The sequence below is a fragment of the Malaya genurostris genome, chromosome 2, assembly GCF_030247185.1.
Source record: "Malaya genurostris strain Urasoe2022 chromosome 2, Malgen_1.1, whole genome shotgun sequence".
Lineage (NCBI taxonomy): Eukaryota > Metazoa > Arthropoda > Insecta > Diptera > Culicidae > Malaya > Malaya genurostris.
In genome coordinates, this window is record NC_080571.1 from 294,940,236 (window position 1) to 294,959,907 (window position 19,672).

The 19,672-nt window shown below is 34.7% G+C and overlaps 1 protein-coding gene across 2 annotated transcripts in view; it reads right to left on the reverse strand.

Moving 5' to 3' along the window:
• The window catches only part of LOC131430642 (protein tiptop), a 1,048,630-nt gene that overhangs the window by 696,409 nt on the left and 332,549 nt on the right, over positions 1-19,672 (reverse strand). For both annotated transcript variants that reach the window (XM_058595758.1, XM_058595757.1), the window contains exon 2: positions 73-287. In XM_058595758.1, coding sequence (XP_058451741.1) covers positions 73-127 — 55 coding nt within the window. In that variant the 5' untranslated portion in view covers positions 128-287. The remainder of the gene's footprint in view (positions 1-72; positions 288-19,672) is intronic.

Genomic DNA, 19,672 nt, shown 5'->3' on the forward strand with positions numbered 1-19,672 from the left:
AAAAGGTTACCGACCCCTGCTCTGGTCGAAGAAAAGAAAATGATTGACTAAAGTAAGCATCAACAAACATACCATTTTCATTTTTAATCCATCGGTACGACGGCCTCGGTTGCTGTTTGGATCGCATGGTTGATTCTCCGCCAATGGCACCGAACAGTGCTGCTGGTCTCAAACTCGTTTCCGAAATCAAAAATTACAATACTACCTGATTCACATTCGCGCTTTCGCGTCGCTTCAATTTTCTCTAATATCACAAACTAAAACACAACGACGCCATTCAGCAACACCTGAAACGACATAAAATACAAACAATTTAATTTTTAATCGCCCCCATCATGCCTAGCGCATATCGATAACAATCAGTCCAGAATTTGACATCATCAAGCAAAATTAATTTAGCGATGCTTCAAATCAACACACCCCCGCGGGTGCCAGATCGCTGATGGTCCATTAGAGGTGCGTAATTTAATGGAATGCTCCATCGGGCAGCAAAGTCCCCAGCAATTTCTTGATGGCGGCACAAAACCCAGTGCAATATTCATTAAACTTTCAAATTTCCAAAAATCGCGTCCGCCCAACAGTCGAAAGTCGATGAATCGTGACGACAGTGAAGAAGACGCGTCGCGCTGGAAAGTGCGTTGACGAAGAAATTTCATCACCATCATCAGTTTGTGGAGATCAATTCGGCCGATAAGCGCGTACAAATTTTGCCACCATCTTGAGCGGTAATTAAATTATGCCCTGAGCTGCCGGAACTGAAGCCACTCCATTCGCAGAATATTTGTCCCATTCGTTCCGTGGTGCCGTCGAACAACAACAACAAGAAACAGAACAAGACGAAGTGCCGGTCGTTCTGTTTTACGATTAAAAGCGCGGGAGCGCACGGGAAACACATTAACGATAATTAAAGAATCTGTTTAGCTGTATAAATATATATACAGCTATGGCGTTGCGCGATTAGAGCGAAAGAGACTGAACTACCAGAACGACAGATAAATAGATCCAGCTCAACTGAAATGTTGATATAAAGTGCCTAAATAGTGTCAGATCAGTTCAAATTAGAAGGACGTTTGCTGGTCCGTCCTCCGCTAGTCAGCCCACGTCAATTCGGAGTCGGAGTCCACTGTGAAAGCCTCTCTGTTTCGGTGGGAAATTCGGATGGCATGATGGAATTATGCTGTGAAGCTAATTCAATTAAAACGCTGGAAGCAATCGGTTGTCAGCATCAAGCAAACAGTTTTTAATAGTCTGTGTTTTGTCGAATGCGCCGTCAAATCCAAACCACTCACCGTTTCGAAACATTTCGTTGATTCGATTTAATATCTGGACTTTATAAATAGCACTCATAGCGTCGTAAGCCGCAATCGCAATGACGTGTGATTTATGATGATGAATTGCACTTCTTGCCTCCATCATCCGAAAGTCTCCGCTCAGTTTGCCGACGTGTTTTCGAACGGACTGATATTTCGTGACAATATTCTCTTTTTATTTTGGAATCAAAGAAACTGTTATTCAGTCTAGCAGCTAAAAATAGTTAGCCGCACACTCGGTTATACGAAATTGTATACCAAACAAATGGCACCATTCAACAGTTGATCATTCCGGACGACTGGTGAATTTCAGGTTGAACCTCAAAAACCGATCTGTTCACTGGTGGGAACTTTTCGAGCGATGTTAAGATGATAGATCAATCCAAACTTCGAAAATCGACTTGAGTTTTGAAATGACGTGAGCAATTATCAATCTCTGACAATCTTTGATCACGGCATAGTTTGTTTTTTGGAAACGAGACTTTCAAGTTTATCAATCTAACCAAGATTTATCAAGTGACTTGAAAAGTATTGGTATTCGATTTTCTAATAAAAATAAGTTATATATTGAAAAGATTCTAATAACATCATAGTTCTAAGATTTTTAAACTCTAAGAAAATAGTAATAGTAAACTAATAATAGAGACACTGAGGAGTACTAAGTCAAAGGAAATCAGAATTAATCTACCTAATGCTGAAAATCATTATATTGAATCAGTTTGAACGATTTTTTCACGTATTTTGCATCATCATACTCTCCAACCCATAATTCCGGAACGGGAAATCGAATCTGGATAAAATTTCGTGGCATCCTATGGAGCCATAAAAACATTCGTTTGAGCCCAAGTTTGTGTAAAATTGGTTGAACAGTTCCAGCAATCATTTTCCGGTACTCCCAGAACCGGAAGCTGGCGATCGGTATAACCAACGACGGTTTTTTTTTGCCATTAACTGACAAGATATATTCATTAGAACAGTTATTAGCACAGTTCCAATAAGTATGTATGGTCCTTTCGTCGTTACCTAAAATGACTGTTTATATATATTCACTCTCCACTTCATATTTCCGGAACTGGAAGTCGGATCCGGATAAAATTTTACTGAAGACTTTACAACTTTGCATTCTAAACAGAATTTGCAAAAAATCGGCTAAGCGTTGAACGAAAAAATCGAGTAAAGTTTTTCTCATTCCTTTACTCATTTTACCCTATCAATCCGGAACCGGAAAGTAGATTCGGACATAGTTCAACAGCAGACTATCGGTATTAGGTATACTGGTATGAAGCGAGCGTTTAGATGCAAATGAATCGATAATAAATATTTAGTGTGAACGAGCATAAGTATTCTGTTTGTTTGGTTGGTACGACATCTGCTGAACATATTTAATTTACATCAAGTCATTGAACAAACAATCACATTTTTTCATCGTGTTAAAAATGTCGAGTTTTGTTTCCGAAAGTGATGATCTACCGAAAGCAATTTGCTTCTATTAGAAGAAATGTACTGCAGAGTTACATCGAATGTTTGTTGAGACATATGTTGATCAAAAGCAGCATGCAAGAGATGCTTTGAGCGGTCGAAGATAATGATTTTTATGTGAGAAACGAAGAACATGGAAAACCATAAAAAAATTTGAAGACGCAGAATTGCCAACAATAATGTATGAAGATGATACTTCTAAACCAAAAGCGAATGGCAGCAATGCAAAATGTTGCGCAACAAAAAATTTTTGGTCATTTAAAAGCTATAAGGAAAGTTCAAAATTTTATAAAATGGGAGCCACATGAATTGGAAGAAAGACAGATGGAAAACGAAAAAGCACTTGTGAAATTCTGTTTCAAAAGTACGATAAAAACCAGTTTTCCATCGAGTTGTTACTGGCGTTGAAAAAGAAATTTATTCTATGAATCTTAAACGGAAAAAAAATACGGGTTAATCCTGGACAACCATCAACATAGACTTCAAAACCAAATAGGTTCATCAAAAGGCCTCTGTGTTTGGTGTAATCAAAAATACTAATCTAACTAGTACTATCAGTACTAATTGTTACAGACAACAAATGATCAATTTGAACAACAAATTGACCGAAAATCAACCAGAACGAACACACAAAACTAAATCGGTTCAGTATACATTTAAAGCACTTGGTTAGTAGCTGCTACGACTGCCGCCAGTATTCACCAGACTTGGCCCCTTCCGACTACCATTTGTTTTCATTTAAAAAAAACCACGTATTGGCTGAGCAGCACTGCGACTCCTACGAAGATGTCGAAACTTGGGTGTCTGATCGGTTCACTTCCAACATTTCTTTTGGCTTGGTGTTCATAAATTTCCAGCAAGGTAGTCAAGATATGAAGAAAGCAACCATCAATACTTTATTTTTCAATTCAAAATAAGTGTGTCATTTTACCAAATACAAAGTTCACTTCATTCTGGTATACTTGGTATAGGACTAAAGGGTGTACCGTTTCAAATCCGGACACACTTATACTACTCTAACTTTGGATCCGGTGGGTAAAATCAATTGAAATTATGCGTAGACATAGTTTAGTGTGTATTGCATACGTTCTGTGAGTTTATTGTATCAGATGCGCAAAAGTTTTCATAGTGGGAAAAAACAGAGGGTGTGCGAAAGTGTGTTGCTCTATAACTTTGAGATTAAGGATCTGTCACATCGCGCCAAAGGAAAAAAGCTAAGAATCGCGTGTTTGGTAACATCAAACGGCTCGAAGAATGTCTGACTGTTGCTTAGAAACGAAGATCCTAAAGGCCGTCTGATCAACAAGTACAATCACAAGCGCTTGAAAGGGACCTTCAATCGGAAACCGAACGTCTCAATTCGAGATATGGCTGCAAAGTTGCATAAGAGCAAAGCTTGCCAAATGCCAGAACTCGAGATGGACTATATATATTAAAAGTTCAGAAGTCCCTAAAATTCGATGAGACTCAGAATACGGTCCTAAACAGCCGTGCCAGAACGTATACGATCAGAATTCTTAGTTTAGCAAGCATTTTGCACTTGCGGAGAGCAGAGTGCACTTTTCGTTACCGCAAGCACTCACGACGGTCCGACGATCTTCTGGTCGGATTTTGCATCATGATGGATGGGCTAGACTGATATAGAACGAATGTTGTTGATTTTGTGCAAAAAGATCTGAGCCCCCAAATACTCCGGAGCTACGCTCAATAGAAAAATACTGAACTATTTTTTGACAATGAATTTTGTATCAGCGAACATTAAATGGTACACCCAATAGAAGAACAAAATTTATACGAATCTAAGCTTGCGATAATCGATCTAGTAGTTTTTGGAAAAATCAAGCGCACTTTTTATGCACATTTCAACCAGTTTTCTGGAACCAGAAATCGGATCCGTATAAAATCCGTATAAAGTTTCGTTCAGTAAATTTAGATTTTCGAATTTAGGATTAGGAAAAATTTGTCCCGCGGCTTCTGATTAAGAGAAATTCATTTGCACACTTTTAAATTTCATTGCAGATTTTATCCCGTTGCTCCGACACTAAAAGAATGTTAATTTACAGTTAAGTTTATGAAAATATGTCGAGAGGTCTATGAGAAAACCGATTGCACTTATTATCATCTTTTTAGCGTATTTTACCTCGTTGCTTGGAAACCGGAAGTCGGACCTGTATAAAAGATTCAGAAAAAATAAGAAAATTCAAGAGAATTCAAGAAGATTCAAGAAAATTCAAGAGAACACAAGAAGATTCAAGAAGATTCAAGAAGATTCAAGAGAACACAAGAAGATTCAAGAAGATTCAAGAAGATTCAAGAAGATTCAAGAAGATTCAAGAAGATTCAAGAAGATTCAAGAAGATTCAAGAAGATTCAAGAAGACTCAAGAAGATTCAAGAAGATTCAAGAAGATTCAAGAAGATTCAAGAAGATTCAAGAAGATTCAAGAAGATTCAAGAAGATTCAAGAAGATTCAAGAAGATTCAAGAAGATTCAAGAAGATTCAAGAAGATTCAAGTAGATTCAAGAAGATTCAAGTAGATTCAAGAAAATTCAAGAAGATTCAAGAAGATTCAAGAAGATTCAAGAAGATTCAAGAAGATTCAAGATGATTCAAGAAGATTCAAGAAGATTCAAGAAGATTCAAGAAGATTCAAGAAGATTCAAGAAGATTCAAGAAGATTCAAGAAGACTCAAGAAGATTCAAGAAGATTCAAGAAGATTCAAGAAGATTCAAGAAGATTCAAGAAGATTCAAGAAGATTCAAGAAGATTTAAGAGGTTTCAAGAAGATTCAAGAAGATTCAACAAGATTCAACAAGATTCAAGAAGATTCAAGAAGATTCAAGAAGATTCAAGAAGATTCAAGAAGATTCAAGAAGATTCAAGAAGATTCAAGAAGATTCAAGAAGATTCAAGAAGATTCAAGAAGATTCAAGAAGATTCAAGAAGATTCAAGAAGATTCAAGAAGATTCAAGAAGATTCAAGAAGATTCAAGAAGATTCAAGAATATTCAAGAAGATTCAAGAAGATTCAAGAAGATTCAAGAAGATTCAAGAAGATTCAAGAAGATTCAAGAAGATTCACGAAGATGCAAGAAGATTCAAGAAGATTCAAGAAGATTCAAGAAGATTCAAGAAGATTCAAGAAGATTCAAGAAAATTCAAGAAGATTCAAGAAGATTCAAGAAGATTCAAGAAGATTCAAGAAGATTCAAGAAGATTCAAGAAGATTCAAGAAGATTCAAGAAGATTCAAGAAGATTCAAGAAGATTCAAGAAGATTCAAATAGATTCAACAAGATTCAACAAGATTCAAGAAGATTCAAGAAGATTCAAGAAGATTCCAGAAGATTCAAGAAGATTCAAGAAGATTCAAGAAGATTCAAGAAGATTCAAGAAGATTCAAGAAGATTCAAGAAGATTCAAGAAGATTCAAGAAGATTCAAGAAGATTCAAGAAGATTCAAGAAGATTCAAGAAGATTCAAGAAGATTCAAGAAGATTCAAGAAGATTCAAGAAGATTCAAGAAGATTCAAGAAGATTCAAGAAGATTCAAGAAGATTCAAGAATATTCAAGAAGATTCAAGAAGATTCAAGAAGATTCAAGAAGATTCAAGAAGATTCAAGAAGATTCAACAAGATTCACGAAGATGCAAGAAGATTCAAGAAGATTCAAGAAGATTCAAGAAGATTCAAGAAGATTCAAGAAGATTCAAGAAGATTCAAGAAGATTCAAGAAGATTCAAGAAGATTCAAGAAGATTCAAGAAGATTCAAGAAGATTCAAGAAGATTCAAGAAGATTCAAGAAGATTCAAGAAGATTCAAGAAGATTCAAGAAGATTCAAGAAGATTCAAATAGATTCAACAAGATTCAACAAGATTCAAGAAGATTCAAGAAGATTCAAGAAGATTCCAGAAGATTCAAGAAGATTCAAGAAGATTCAAGAAGATTCAAGAAGATTCAAGAAGATTCAAGAAGATTCAAGAAGATTCAAGAAGATTCAAGAAGATTCAAGAAGATTCAAGAAGATTCAAGAAGATTCAAGAAGATTCAAGAAGATTCAAGAAGATTCAAGAAGATTCAAGAAGATTCAAGAAGATTCAAGAAGATTCAAGAAGATTCAAGAAGATTCAAGAAGATTCAAGAAGATTCAAGAAGATTCAAGAAGATTCAAGAAGATTCAAGAAGATTCAAGAAGATTCAAGAAGATTCAAGAAGATTCACGAAGATGCAAGAAGATTCAAGAAGATTCAAGAAGATTCAAGAAGATTCAAGAAGATTCAAGAAGATTCAAGAAGATTCAAGAAGATTCAAGAAGATTCAAGAAGATTCAAGAAGATTCAAGAAGATTCAAGAATATTCAAGAAGATTCAAGAAGATTCAAGAAGATTCAAGAAGATTCAAGAAGATTCAAGAAGATTCACGAAGATGCAAGAAGATTCAAGAAGATTCAAGAAGATTCAAGAAGATTCAAGAAGATTCAAGAAGATTCAAGAAGATTCAAGAAGATTCAAGAAGATTCAAGAAGATTCAAGAAGATTCAAGAAGATTCAAGAAGATTCAAGAAGATTCAAGTAGATTCAAGAAGATTCAAGTAGATTCAAGAAAATTCAAGAAGATTCAAGAAGATTCAAGAAGATTCAAGAAGATTCAAGAAGATTCAAGATGATTCAAGAAGATTCAAGAAGATTCAAGAAGATTCAAGAAGATTCAAGAAGATTCAAGAAGATTCAAGAAGATTCAAGAAGATTCAAGAAGATTCAAGAAGATTCAAGAGAACACAAGAAGATTCAAGAAGATTCAAGAAGATTCAAGAAGATTCCAGAAGATTCAAGAAGATTCAAGAAGATTCAAGAAGATTCAAGAAGATTCAAGAAGATTCAAGAAGATTCAAGAAGATTCAAGAAGATTCAAGAAGATTCAAGAAGATTCAAGAATATTCAAGAAGATTCAAGAAGATTCAAGAAGATTCAAGAAGATTCAAGAAGATTCAAGAAGATTCAAGAAGATTCAAGAAGATTCAAGAAGATTCAAGAAGATTCAAGAAGATTCAAGAAGATTCAAGAAGATTCAAGAAGATTCAAGAAGATTCAAGAAGATTCAAGAAGATTCAAGAAGATTCAAGAAGATTCAAGAATATTCAAGAAGATTCAAGAAGATTCAAGAAGATTCAAGAAGATTCAAGAAGATTCAAGAAGATTCAAGAAGATTCACGAAGATGCAAGAAGATTCAAGAAGATTCAAGAAGATTCAAGAAGATTCAAGAAGATTCAAGAAGATTCAAGAAGATTCAAGAAGATTCAAGAAGATTCAAGAAGATTCAAGAAGATTCAAGAAGATTCAAGAAGATTCAAGAAGATTCAAGAAGATTCAAGAAGATTCAAGAAGATTCAAGAAGATTCAAGAAGATTCAAGAAGATTCAAATAGATTCAACAAGATTCAACAAGATTCAAGAAGATTCAAGAAGATTCAAGAAGATTCCAGAAGATTCAAGAAGATTCAAGAAGATTCAAGAAGATTCAAGAAGATTCAAGAAGATTCAAGAAGATTCAAGAAGATTCAAGAAGATTCAAGAAGATTCAAGAAGATTCAAGAAGATTCAAGAAGATTCAAGAAGATTCAAGAAGATTCAAGAAGATTCAAGAAGATTCAAGAAGATTCAAGAAGATTCAAGAAGATTCAAGAAGATTCAAGAAGATTCAAGAAGATTCAAGAAGATTCAAGAAGATTCAAGAAGATTCAAGAAGATTCAAGAAGATTCAAGAAGATTCAAGAAGATTCAAGAAGATTCAAGAAGATTCAAGAAGATTCAAGAAGATTCAAGAAGATTCAAGAAGATTCACGAAGATGCAAGAAGATTCAAGAAGATTCAAGAAGATTCAAGAAGATTCAAGAAGATTCAAGAAGATTCAAGAAGATTCAAGAAGATTCAAGAAGATTCAAGAAGATTCAAGAAGATTCAAGAAGATTCAAGAAGATTCAAGAAGATTCAAGAAGATTCAAGAAGATTCAAGAAGATTCAAGAAGATTCAAGAAGATTCAAGAAGATTCAAGAAGATTCAAGAAGATTCAAGAAGATTCAAGAAGATTCAAGAAGATTCAAGAAGATTCAAGAAGATTCAAGAAGATTCAAGAAGATTCAAGAAGATTCAAGAAGATTCAAGAATATTCAAGAAGATTCAAGAAGATTCAAGAAGATTCAAGAAGATTCAAGAAGATTCAAGAAGATTCAAGAAGATTCACGAAGATGCAAGAAGATTCAAGAAGATTCAAGAAGATTCAAGAAGATTCAAGAAGATTCAAGAAGATTCAAGAAGATTCAAGAAGATTCAAGAAGATTCAAGAAGATTCAAGAAGATTCAAGAAGATTCAAGAAGATTCAAGAAGATTCAAGAAGATTCAAGAAGATTCAAGAAGATTCAAGAAGATTCAAGAAGATTCAAGAAGATTCAAGAAGATTCAAGAAGATTCAAATAGATTCAACAAGATTCAACAAGATTCAAGAAGATTCAAGAAGATTCAAGAAGATTCCAGAAGATTCAAGAAGATTCAAGAAGATTCAAGAAGATTCAAGAAGATTCAAGAAGATTCAAGAAGATTCAAGAAGATTCAAGAAGATTCAAGAAGATTCAAGAAGATTCAAGAAGATTCAAGAAGATTCAAGAAGATTCAAGAAGATTCAAGAAGATTCAAGAAGATTCAAGAAGATTCAAGAAGATTCAAGAAGATTCAAGAAGATTCAAGAAGATTCAAGAAGATTCAAGAAGATTCAAGAAGATTCAAGAAGATTCAAGAAGATTCAAGAAGATTCAAGAAGATTCAAGAAGATTCAAGAAGATTCAAGAAGATTCAAGAAGATTCAAGAATATTCAAGAAGATTCAAGAAGATTCAAGAAGATTCAAGAAGATTCAAGAAGATTCAAGAAGATTCAAGAAGATTCACGATTATGCAAGAAGATTCAAGAAGATTCAAGAAGATTCAAGAAGATTCAAGAAGATTCAAGAAGATTCAAGAAGATTCAAGAAGATTCAAGAAGATTCAAGAAGATTCAAGAAGATTCAAGAAGATTCAAGAAGATTCAAGAAGATTCAAATAGATTCAACAAGATTCAACAAGATTCAAGAAGATTCAAGAAGATTCAAGAAGATTCAAGAAGATTCAAGAAGATTCAAGAAGATTCAAGAAGATTCAAGAAGATTCAAGAAGATTCAAGAAGATTCAAGAAGATTCAAGAAGATTCAAGAAGATTCAAGAAGATTCAAGAAGATTCAAGAAGATTCAAGAATATTCAAGAAGATTCAAGAAGATTCAAGAAGATTCAAGAAGATTCAAGAAGATTCAAGAAGATTCAAGAAGATTCACGAAGATGCAAGAAGATTCAAGAAGATTCAAGAAGATTCAAGAAGATTCAAGAAGATTCAAGAAGATTCAAGAAGATTCAAGAAGATTCAAGAAGATTCAAGAAGATTCAAGAAGATTCAAGAAGATTCAAGAAGATTCAAGAAGATTCAAGAAGATTCAAGAAGATTCAAGAAGATTCAAGAAGATTCAAGAATATTCAAGAAGATTCAAGAAGATTCAAGAAGATTCAAGAAGATTCAAGAAGATTCAAGAAGATTCAAGAAGATTCACGAAGATGCAAGAAGATTCAAGAAGATTCAAGAAGATTCAAGAAGATTCAAGAAGATTCAAGAAGATTCAAGAAGATTCAAGAAGATTCAAGAAGATTCAAGAAGATTCAAGAAGATTCAAGAAGATTCAAGAAGATTCAAGAAGATTCAAAAAGATTCAAGAAGATTCAAGAAGATTCAAGAAGATTCAAGAAGATTCAAGAAGATTCAAGAAGATTCAAATAGATTCAACAAGATTCAACAAGATTCAAGAAGATTCAAGAAGATTCAAGAAGATTCCAGAAGATTCAAGAAGATTCAAGAAGATTCAAGAAGATTCAAGAAGATTCAAGAAGATTCAAGAAGATTCAAGAAGATTCAAGAAGATTCAAGAAGATTCAAGAAGATTCAAGAAGATTCAAGAAGATTCAAGAAGATTCAAGAAGATTCAAGAAGATTCAAGAAGATTCAAGAAGATTCAAGAAGATTCAAGAAGATTCAAGAAGATTCAAGAAGATTCAAGAAGATTCAAGAAGATTCAAGAAGATTCAAGAAGATTCAAGAAGATTCAAGAAGATTCAAGAAGATTCAAGAAGATTCAAGAAGATTCAAGAAGATTCAAGAAGATTCAAGAAGATTCACGAAGATGCAAGAAGATTCAAGAAGATTCAAGAAGATTCAAGAAGATTCAAGAAGATTCAAGAAGATTCAAGAAGATTCAAGAAGATTCAAGAAGATTCAAGAAGATTCAAGAAGATTCAAGAAGATTCAAGAATATTCAAGAAGATTCAAGAAGATTCAAGAAGATTCAAGAAGATTCAAGAAGATTCAAGAAGATTCACGAAGATGCAAGAAGATTCAAGAAGATTCAAGAAGATTCAAGAAGATTCAAGAAGATTCAAGAAGATTCAAGAAGATTCAAGAAGATTCAAGAAGATTCAAGAAGATTCAAGAAGATTCAAGAAGATTCAAGAAGATTCAAGAAGATTCAAGAAGATTCAAGAAGATTCAAGTAGATTCAAGAAGATTCAAGTAGATTCAAGAAAATTCAAGAAGATTCAAGAAGATTCAAGAAGATTCAAGAAGATTCAAGAAGATTCAAGATGATTCAAGAAGATTCAAGAAGATTCAAGAAGATTCAAGAAGATTCAAGAAGATTCAAGAAGATTCAAGAAGATTCAAGAAGATTCAAGAAGATTCAAGAAGATTCAAGAAGATTCAAGAGAACACAAGAAGATTCAAGAAGATTCAAGAAGATTCAAGAAGATTCAAGAAGATTCAAGAAGATTCAAGAAGATTCAAGAAGATTCAAGAAGATTCAAGAAGACTCAAGAAGATTCAAGAAGATTCAAGAAGATTCAAGAAGATTCAAGAAGATTCAAGAAGATTCAAGAAGATTCAAGAAGATTCAAGAAGATTCAAGAAGATTCAAGAAGATTCAAGTAGATTCAAGAAGATTCAAGTAGATTCAAGAAAATTCAAGAAGATTCAAGAAGATTCAAGAAGATTCAAGAAGATTCAAGATGATTCAAGAAGATTCAAGAAGATTCAAGAAGATTCAAGAAGATTCAAGAAGATTCAAGAAGATTCAAGAAGATTCAAGAAGATTCAAGAAGATTCAAGAAGATTCAAGAAGATTCAAGAAGATTCAAGAAGATTCAAGAAGATTCAAGAAGATTCAAGAAGATTCAAGAAGATTTAAGAGGTTTCAAGAAGATTCAAGAAGATTCAACAAGATTCAACAAGATTCAAGAAGATTCAAGAAGATTCAAGAAGATTCAAGAAGATTCAAGAAGATTCAAGAAGATTCAAGAAGATTCAAGAAGATTCAAGAAGATTCAAGAAGATTCAAGAAGATTCAAGAAGATTCAAGAAGATTCAAGAAGATTCAAGAAGATTCAAGAAGATTCAAGAAGATTCAAGAAGATTCAAGAAGATTCAAGAAGATTCAAGAATATTCAAGAAGATTCAAGAAGATTCAAGAAGATTCAAGAAGATTCAAGAAGATTCAAGAAGATTCAAGAAGATTCACGAAGATGCAAGAAGATTCAAGAAGATTCAAGAAGATTCAAGAAGATTCAAGAAGATTCAAGAAGATTCAAGAAGATTCAAGAAGATTCAAGAAGATTCAAGAAGATTCAAGAAGATTCAAGAAGATTCAAGAAGATTCAAGAAGATTCAAGAAGATTCAAGAAGATTCAAGAAGATTCAAGAAGATTCAAGAAGATTCAAATAGATTCAACAAGATTCAACAAGATTCAAGAAGATTCAAGAAGATTCAAGAAGATTCCAGAAGATTCAAGAAGATTCAAGAAGATTCAAGAAGATTCAAGAAGATTCAAGAAGATTCAAGAAGATTAAAGAAGATTCAAGAAGATTCAAGAAGATTCAAGAAGATTCAAGAAGATTCAAGAAGATTCAAGAAGATTCAAGAAGATTCAAGAAGATTCAAGAAGATTCAAGAAGATTCAAGAAGATTCAAGAAGATTCAAGAAGATTCAAGAAGATTCAAGAAGATTCAAGAAGATTCAAGAATATTCAAGAAGATTCAAGAAGATTCAAGAAGATTCAAGAAGATTCAAGAAGATTCAAGAAGATTCACGAAGATGCAAGAAGATTCAAGAAGATTCAAGAAGATTCAAGAAGATTCAAGAAGATTCAAGAAGATTCAAGAAGATTCAAGAAGATTCAAGAAGATTCAAGAAGATTCAAGAAGATTCAAGAAGATTCAAGAAGATTCAAGAAGATTCAAGAAGATTCAAGAAGATTCAAGAAGATTCAAGAAGATTCAAATAGATTCAACAAGATTCAACAAGATTCAAGAAGATTCAAGAAGATTCAAGAAGATTCCAGAAGATTCAAGAAGATTCAAGAAGATTCAAGAAGATTCAAGAAGATTCAAGAAGATTCAAGAAGATTCAAGAAGATTCAAGAAGATTCAAGAAGATTCAAGAAGATTCAAGAAGATTCAAGAAGATTCAAGAAGATTCAAGAAGATTCAAGAAGATTCAAGAAGATTCAAGAAGATTCAAGAAGATTCAAGAAGATTCAAGAAGATTCAAGAAGATTCAAGAAGATTCAAGAAGATTCAAGAAGATTCAAGAAGATTCAAGAAGATTCAAGAAGATTCAAGAAGATTCAAGAAGATTCAAGAAGATTCACGAAGATGCAAGAAGATTCAAGAAGATTCAAGAAGATTCAAGAAGATTCAAGAAGATTCAAGAAGATTCAAGAAGATTCAAGAAGATTCAAGAAGATTCAAGAAGATTCAAGAAGATTCAAGAAGATTCAAGAAGATTCAAGAAGATTCAAGAAGATTCAAGAAGATTCAAGAAGATTCAAGAAGATTCAAGAAGATTCAAGAAGATTCAAGAAGATTCAAGAAGATTCAAGAAGATTCAAGAAGATTCAAGAAGATTCAAGAATATTCAAGAAGATTCAAGAAGATTCAAGAAGATTCAAGAAGATTCAAGAAGATTCAAGAAGATTCACGAAGATGCAAGAAGATTCAAGAAGATTCAAGAAGATTCAAGAAGATTCAAGAAGATTCAAGAAGATTCAAGAAGATTCAAGAAGATTCAAGAAGATTCAAGAAGATTCAAGAAGATTCAAGAAGATTCAAGAAGATTCAAGAAGATTCAAGAAGATTCAAGAAGATTCAAGAAGATTCAAGAAGATTCAAGAAGATTCAAATAGATTCAACAAGATTCAACAAGATTCAAGAAGATTCAAGAAGATTCAAGAAGATTCCAGAAGATTCAAGAAGATTCAAGAAGATTCAAGAAGATTCAAGAAGATTCAAGAAGATTCAAGAAGATTCAAGAAGATTCAAGAAGATTCAAGAAGATTCAAGAAGATTCAAGAAGATTCAAGAAGATTCAAGAAGATTCAAGAAGATTCAAGAAGATTCAAGAAGATTCAAGAAGATTCAAGAAGATTCAAGAAGATTCAAGAAGATTCAAGAAGATTCAAGAAGATTCAAGAAGATTCAAGAAGATTCAAGAAGATTCAAGAAGATTCAAGAAGATTCAAGAAGATTCAAGAAGATTCAAGAAGATTCAAGAAGATTCAAGAAGATTCACGAAGATGCAAGAAGATTCAAGAAGATTCAAGAAGATTCAAGAAGATTCAAGAAGATTCAAGAAGATTCAAGAAGATTCAAGAAGATTCAAGAAGATTCAAGAAGATTCAAGAAGATTAAAGAAGATTCAAGAAGATTCAAGAAGATTCAAGAAGATTCAAATAGATTCAACAAGATTCAACAAGATTCAAGAAGATTCAACTAGATTCAAGAAGATTCAAGAAGATTCCAGAAGATTCAAGAAGATTCAAGAAGATTCAAGAAGATTCAAGAAGATTCAAGAAGATTCAAGAAGATTCCAGAAGATTCAAGAAGATTCCAGAAGATTCAAGAAGATTCAAGAAGATTCAAGAAGATTCAAGAAGATTCAAGAAGATTCAAGAAGATTCAAGAAGATTCAAGAAAATTCAAGAAGATTCAAGAAGATGCACCGAGAACCTGCTATAAACAATTATACGAACGTATGTTCAATCACTTTTCCCAAAATAGTGAATGATTCTCATTGTGCAATAAAATTTTAAGTTGAAGGGATAAAATTTTTAGACGATTGAAATCAATTTCAAAATCACCCGCAACCAACCACCTGGGGGAGCACGTCTATTGTCGATACCGCTAAATCGTTCAATTGTTTTCTTTCTTCATCACGGCTATCACCACCCATCATCAGCAGCATAAACATCCCAGCACATCAAAAGAAACGTCTATCATCGCTCCATATCATATCCGCTTTGACTGAGGTGAAGAGTTGCTATTTGCCGGGTTCACCAATCGATCCATCCAGTCTAGCACACATATCCACACACCCACAAGTCCTCAATCCAAAGAAGTGAGCAACCAGCCAGCCAGTCAGTCAGCCAACCAGCACTAGATACCGTGGATGGTGGATGGAGGGGCGGGAAAAGCAGCATAAAACAAAAACAGTTTCCCCAAAACAATACAAATTCCTCTCAAGCATAAATAAATCATCTTAGTATTGACAGTTCAATTAATAAAACATTCGTTCTTTCATCTTTTACCTCCACAGCAAAACGTTGAACGGAGACAGACATCGAAGAGCAGGAGAGCTTTCATTCGATTGCCGGTCGGTTCCTGATCTCGTCATATTTCTTTCCGACCTTGCCACAGAATGCAGATTTGGCACGAAACAACATACCAACACCGCCAGCGATGAAAACTTCAAACAATGCTCTTCTGTCAGTTGTGTACCTGATCCGAGTCCCGCACCATCACGGCCAAAACGAGAATGATAACCTATCTCCGTCTCTAGATAGTTTTTCGTGATTGCTCACTTCAAACAGTCCATCTATCACACGTAGGCACCGGCGCGAGGATCTCAAATTTGGACACTCTGGATGGCTCTCTATCTTCTCCGGATCTAAAGCCGCACACTCGTCATATCGATCGGAGCTGTCACGTCAGTGCGGTTGAGTCGAGTGTGTTCCAACCAAACTCACTCCCAGGTTTCCCCCCGTACACTCCCCGGTTCCGTCACTCGAGTCAACCGACCGAACCGCACAATCGAACGACGGGAATCGAAGGATTGTCTACGAGCTGATCTAGTGCGAAGAACGCACAATCATCGTCGCTCCCCCCCGGCGCATCTACCATTTGAAGAGCCTCCCGACCAGTCAAAGGAACAACTGCTGTTGCGTGTCGAAAACCATTCCGTTTATCCACACCCGACCAAAACGTTCAGCTCCGTCCGGTTTGATTAGACGAAATCGACTTTGACAAAACGAATCAATCAAATTAGTTGTGTTTTTCAGGGTGCGTCCCTGTGGCCACGGGCTGCAGATCAATTCACCGCAGGAGGCCGGATGGTATCGGAATTGCTTGAGTTCATGACTGTGTGTGTGTGTGAGCGGTTTTTGGTTCGAGAAAATGACTGAGCACTTCTGGTGATGATTCGCTGACTCAGTTCGAGTGGGTATCCGAAGTAAGCAACATTTGCTCACAAAATTAACTAGTGTCAGAATAGTTAAAAGATTTAAAGCTAAACATTTGTGAAAGTTCCGGAATTACTTAAAATTCGATACCACTTTTTACTAAACGACGAAGCAATACTGCTTTCAATACGATCTGTTCAAAAGTATTCCAAACATTTTTCAAAATACCAAAATATAAAAATGTTACAGTCATATCCGGAGAGGTTTTGGAATTATTGAAATTAACATTTCAAACAAATTCAAGGTTGGAAAAAATTTCAGTTAGAAAAACAATATATTCATGGTTGGCGGGAAATATAATTACTCCATCTGAAGTGATTCACTTGACCCATCGTCGCCCAACATTTTGATACCCTTTGAGAAAAAAAACGATTTGTCAAGGCCTTCAAAATAGGCTTCTGTTTCTTCGATGACCTCAGCATTCGACGAGAATTTATTTTTCTGGAGAAACCATTTCAGGTTTGGAAATAGATAATAATCGCTGGGGGCTAGGTCTGGAGAACACGAGGGATGGTGGATCAATCCTCACCGCAAATAATTTAATTTCACCGTTGCTTTCATACATGAATGCGCTGATGCGTATTTTTCCATAGCTTGATGAAAACTAGAACTCGTCTGACACGATCCGCTGTTATTCAAACACTAGAAAATAAATTGTCATGAAATTTGGTATTGGGACATGTAGAGGCTTGTTTTCAACAAAACTAAAGACTGTCCCAGAAAGTATGGACGCAACCAAAAACCGCTGCCATTTCACTATAGTTCCGAATCTGTCAATTTTTATGACTGCGTCTTGTTGTTTACACTCTACTCTAACCACTTGTGCAGTTGTTTATTCGTTTTCATTAGTTTGTTTCCAAATGCGTGGACTTTCAGCAGAACAACGTCGAAAAATTGTGTTCAAATGGTGCACAGAACGCGGACTTTCACTGAGAAAGAGAGCAAAAATGGAAGGAGTAAGTGAAAAAGCCGTGCGAAATGCAATCAGGAAGTTCGGTGAGGATAACCTTTAAGGATAAACCAAAATCGGGTCGAAAAAAGGTCCTGCTAACCCTCAATTGAATAAACGTATACTGAAGGTGTTCGAGGAAAAGAAGGAAGTTTCAGTTCGGGATGTGGCCAAAAAAGTGGCCACTTCGAAGTTAAATGTTCTTCGTGCTAAAGAACGTTTGAATCTTCGAACCTATAAAAAGCAGAAACAACCAAAACGTAGTCCGAAACAAGAAGCATCGATCAGGCCGAGGGTTTGAAAGCGGTACAATACGATTTTTGCTGGAAATTTGAACTGCATAATCATGGACCACGAAACCTACGTGTAACTCGATTACAAATCCTTGCCGGGACCACAATATTATACGGTGCGAGAAGGGCAAGTGTTAAACCAGTCCGAGACATCGATCGAAGTCGAAAAATTAGGTAAGAAACTATGGTCTGCAAGCAATTTGTAGCTGCGGTAAGATTTCGAAACCCTTCATCACCACTGCTTCAATGAGCAGCGAAATATACATCAAGGAATGTTTACAAAAACGACTACTTCCCATGATTCGAAGCCACAAGGATCCTGTTGTCTTCTGGCCAGATCTTGCTTCTTGCCACTACTCTAAATCAACGGTAAAATGGTATACTACCAAAAATGTCACGTTCGTCCCAAAAGACATGAATCCACCAAATTGCCCACAACTTCGACCAATTGAGGATTTTTTTGCATTAACGAAGGCACATCTTAGGAAACATGTCGCGGCAGCCGAAACGATTCAACAGTTCGAAAAAGATTAAAAAAAAGTATCAAAACTTGTCGCTAAGAAGTCTGTACGAAATTTAATGAGGAACGTTCGCAAGAAGGTGCGCCAGCTAGTCAACATTGGCAAAGTAGTAAATGTTGAGAATAATATTATGTTGTTGTAGTCTAATATTATCAGTATATCGAATAAAATCTAATATCTAACACTTGTGAATTATTTACAGTGAAATCAAAGTGCGTCCATACTTTCTGGGACAGTCTTTATACACGGTTCGAAACTATTCACGTCTTTTCTGTGAGAGGCCCTGGACTTTCTATTTCATATAGTAAAGTCGATTCACGAAAAACAGCATTGTTGGTTTTTGTTTAAATAGACAGGTTACGCTCTCTTTCAAAAGTCCATATTTTCTAAGAAGGGAAGTTTTACGGAAAAAAAGTTTTTCTAACTAAATATTTCTGTACTAGCGACAGAGTATTCTGTACAATCTCCTCACAAATTGAGTATCATTGGAATCTTGGATGTTTATGATTTTCAGTTAGTTTAGTTTCTAATAAAAAGACACTGAAAAAAAACGGTTGAGACAAGAAAAAAGTATTTGTTTGAAAAACTTTTTTCCTTAAAAGTGCCCATCTTGCAATGTATGAACGGTTGTTAGGGATAAGAGCTTCTCTACAAAAAATCGTATGAAATACTCAAAATTTCATACGATTTTGACATCGTGTTTTGCAAACTTAACGGTTATACGAATCGATTATACCGGTTCTCGGCTTCCGATCCCGGAAGTACCTGCAATAATGGAACTCACTTTGTTTTCTCATTGATGGCCTAACCGATCTGTGATCTGTTCCATTTTGTAGGTTATTCTAGTTGATGCATAAACAATCTCTTTGATTTCTTTCAAGAATTATTATTTTGAAGAATACCACACTATTATGCGTGAGAAAAATTTTTTTTGTCTTTCTCTATAGAGAGATAAAAGAAATGCTGAAGAACCTGACTTTTGATCGGAGCTCTGGAACCCTCTAGTGTTATAGACTATTCAGCTCAGCTCAACGAGGTCGCTTTCGTCTTTTCGGATATGGAAAGCCAATTTTAACAAATTTTGGCTTGTTTACAGCTTTCTTTTGGGTAGTGAATTAAGTTCAATGTTTAAATGGCTGTTCTTTCTGGTTGTGGAGATATAATGGTAAAAATGTCGTAACCGCCAAAACGCAATTTTTTCCTCCATTTAATTTTATCAAAGATGGCTGAACCGAAATCAACAAGTTTTGGCCCGTTCGAGACTAACATTGGGTTTTGGATCAAACTCGAAGATGATATGGCTTACACTTCCGATTCGGGAGAAATAATCGAAAAAATGCTCATATTTCCATACACGTTCAATTTTCTCTAAGATGACCAAACCAGAACAATTTAACACTTTCGGTTCCGGAGACGTACCAACAAACCGTTTTTGCCTTTCTCATATAGAAAGGCTATGCAATCACTGTGAAAACCGACTA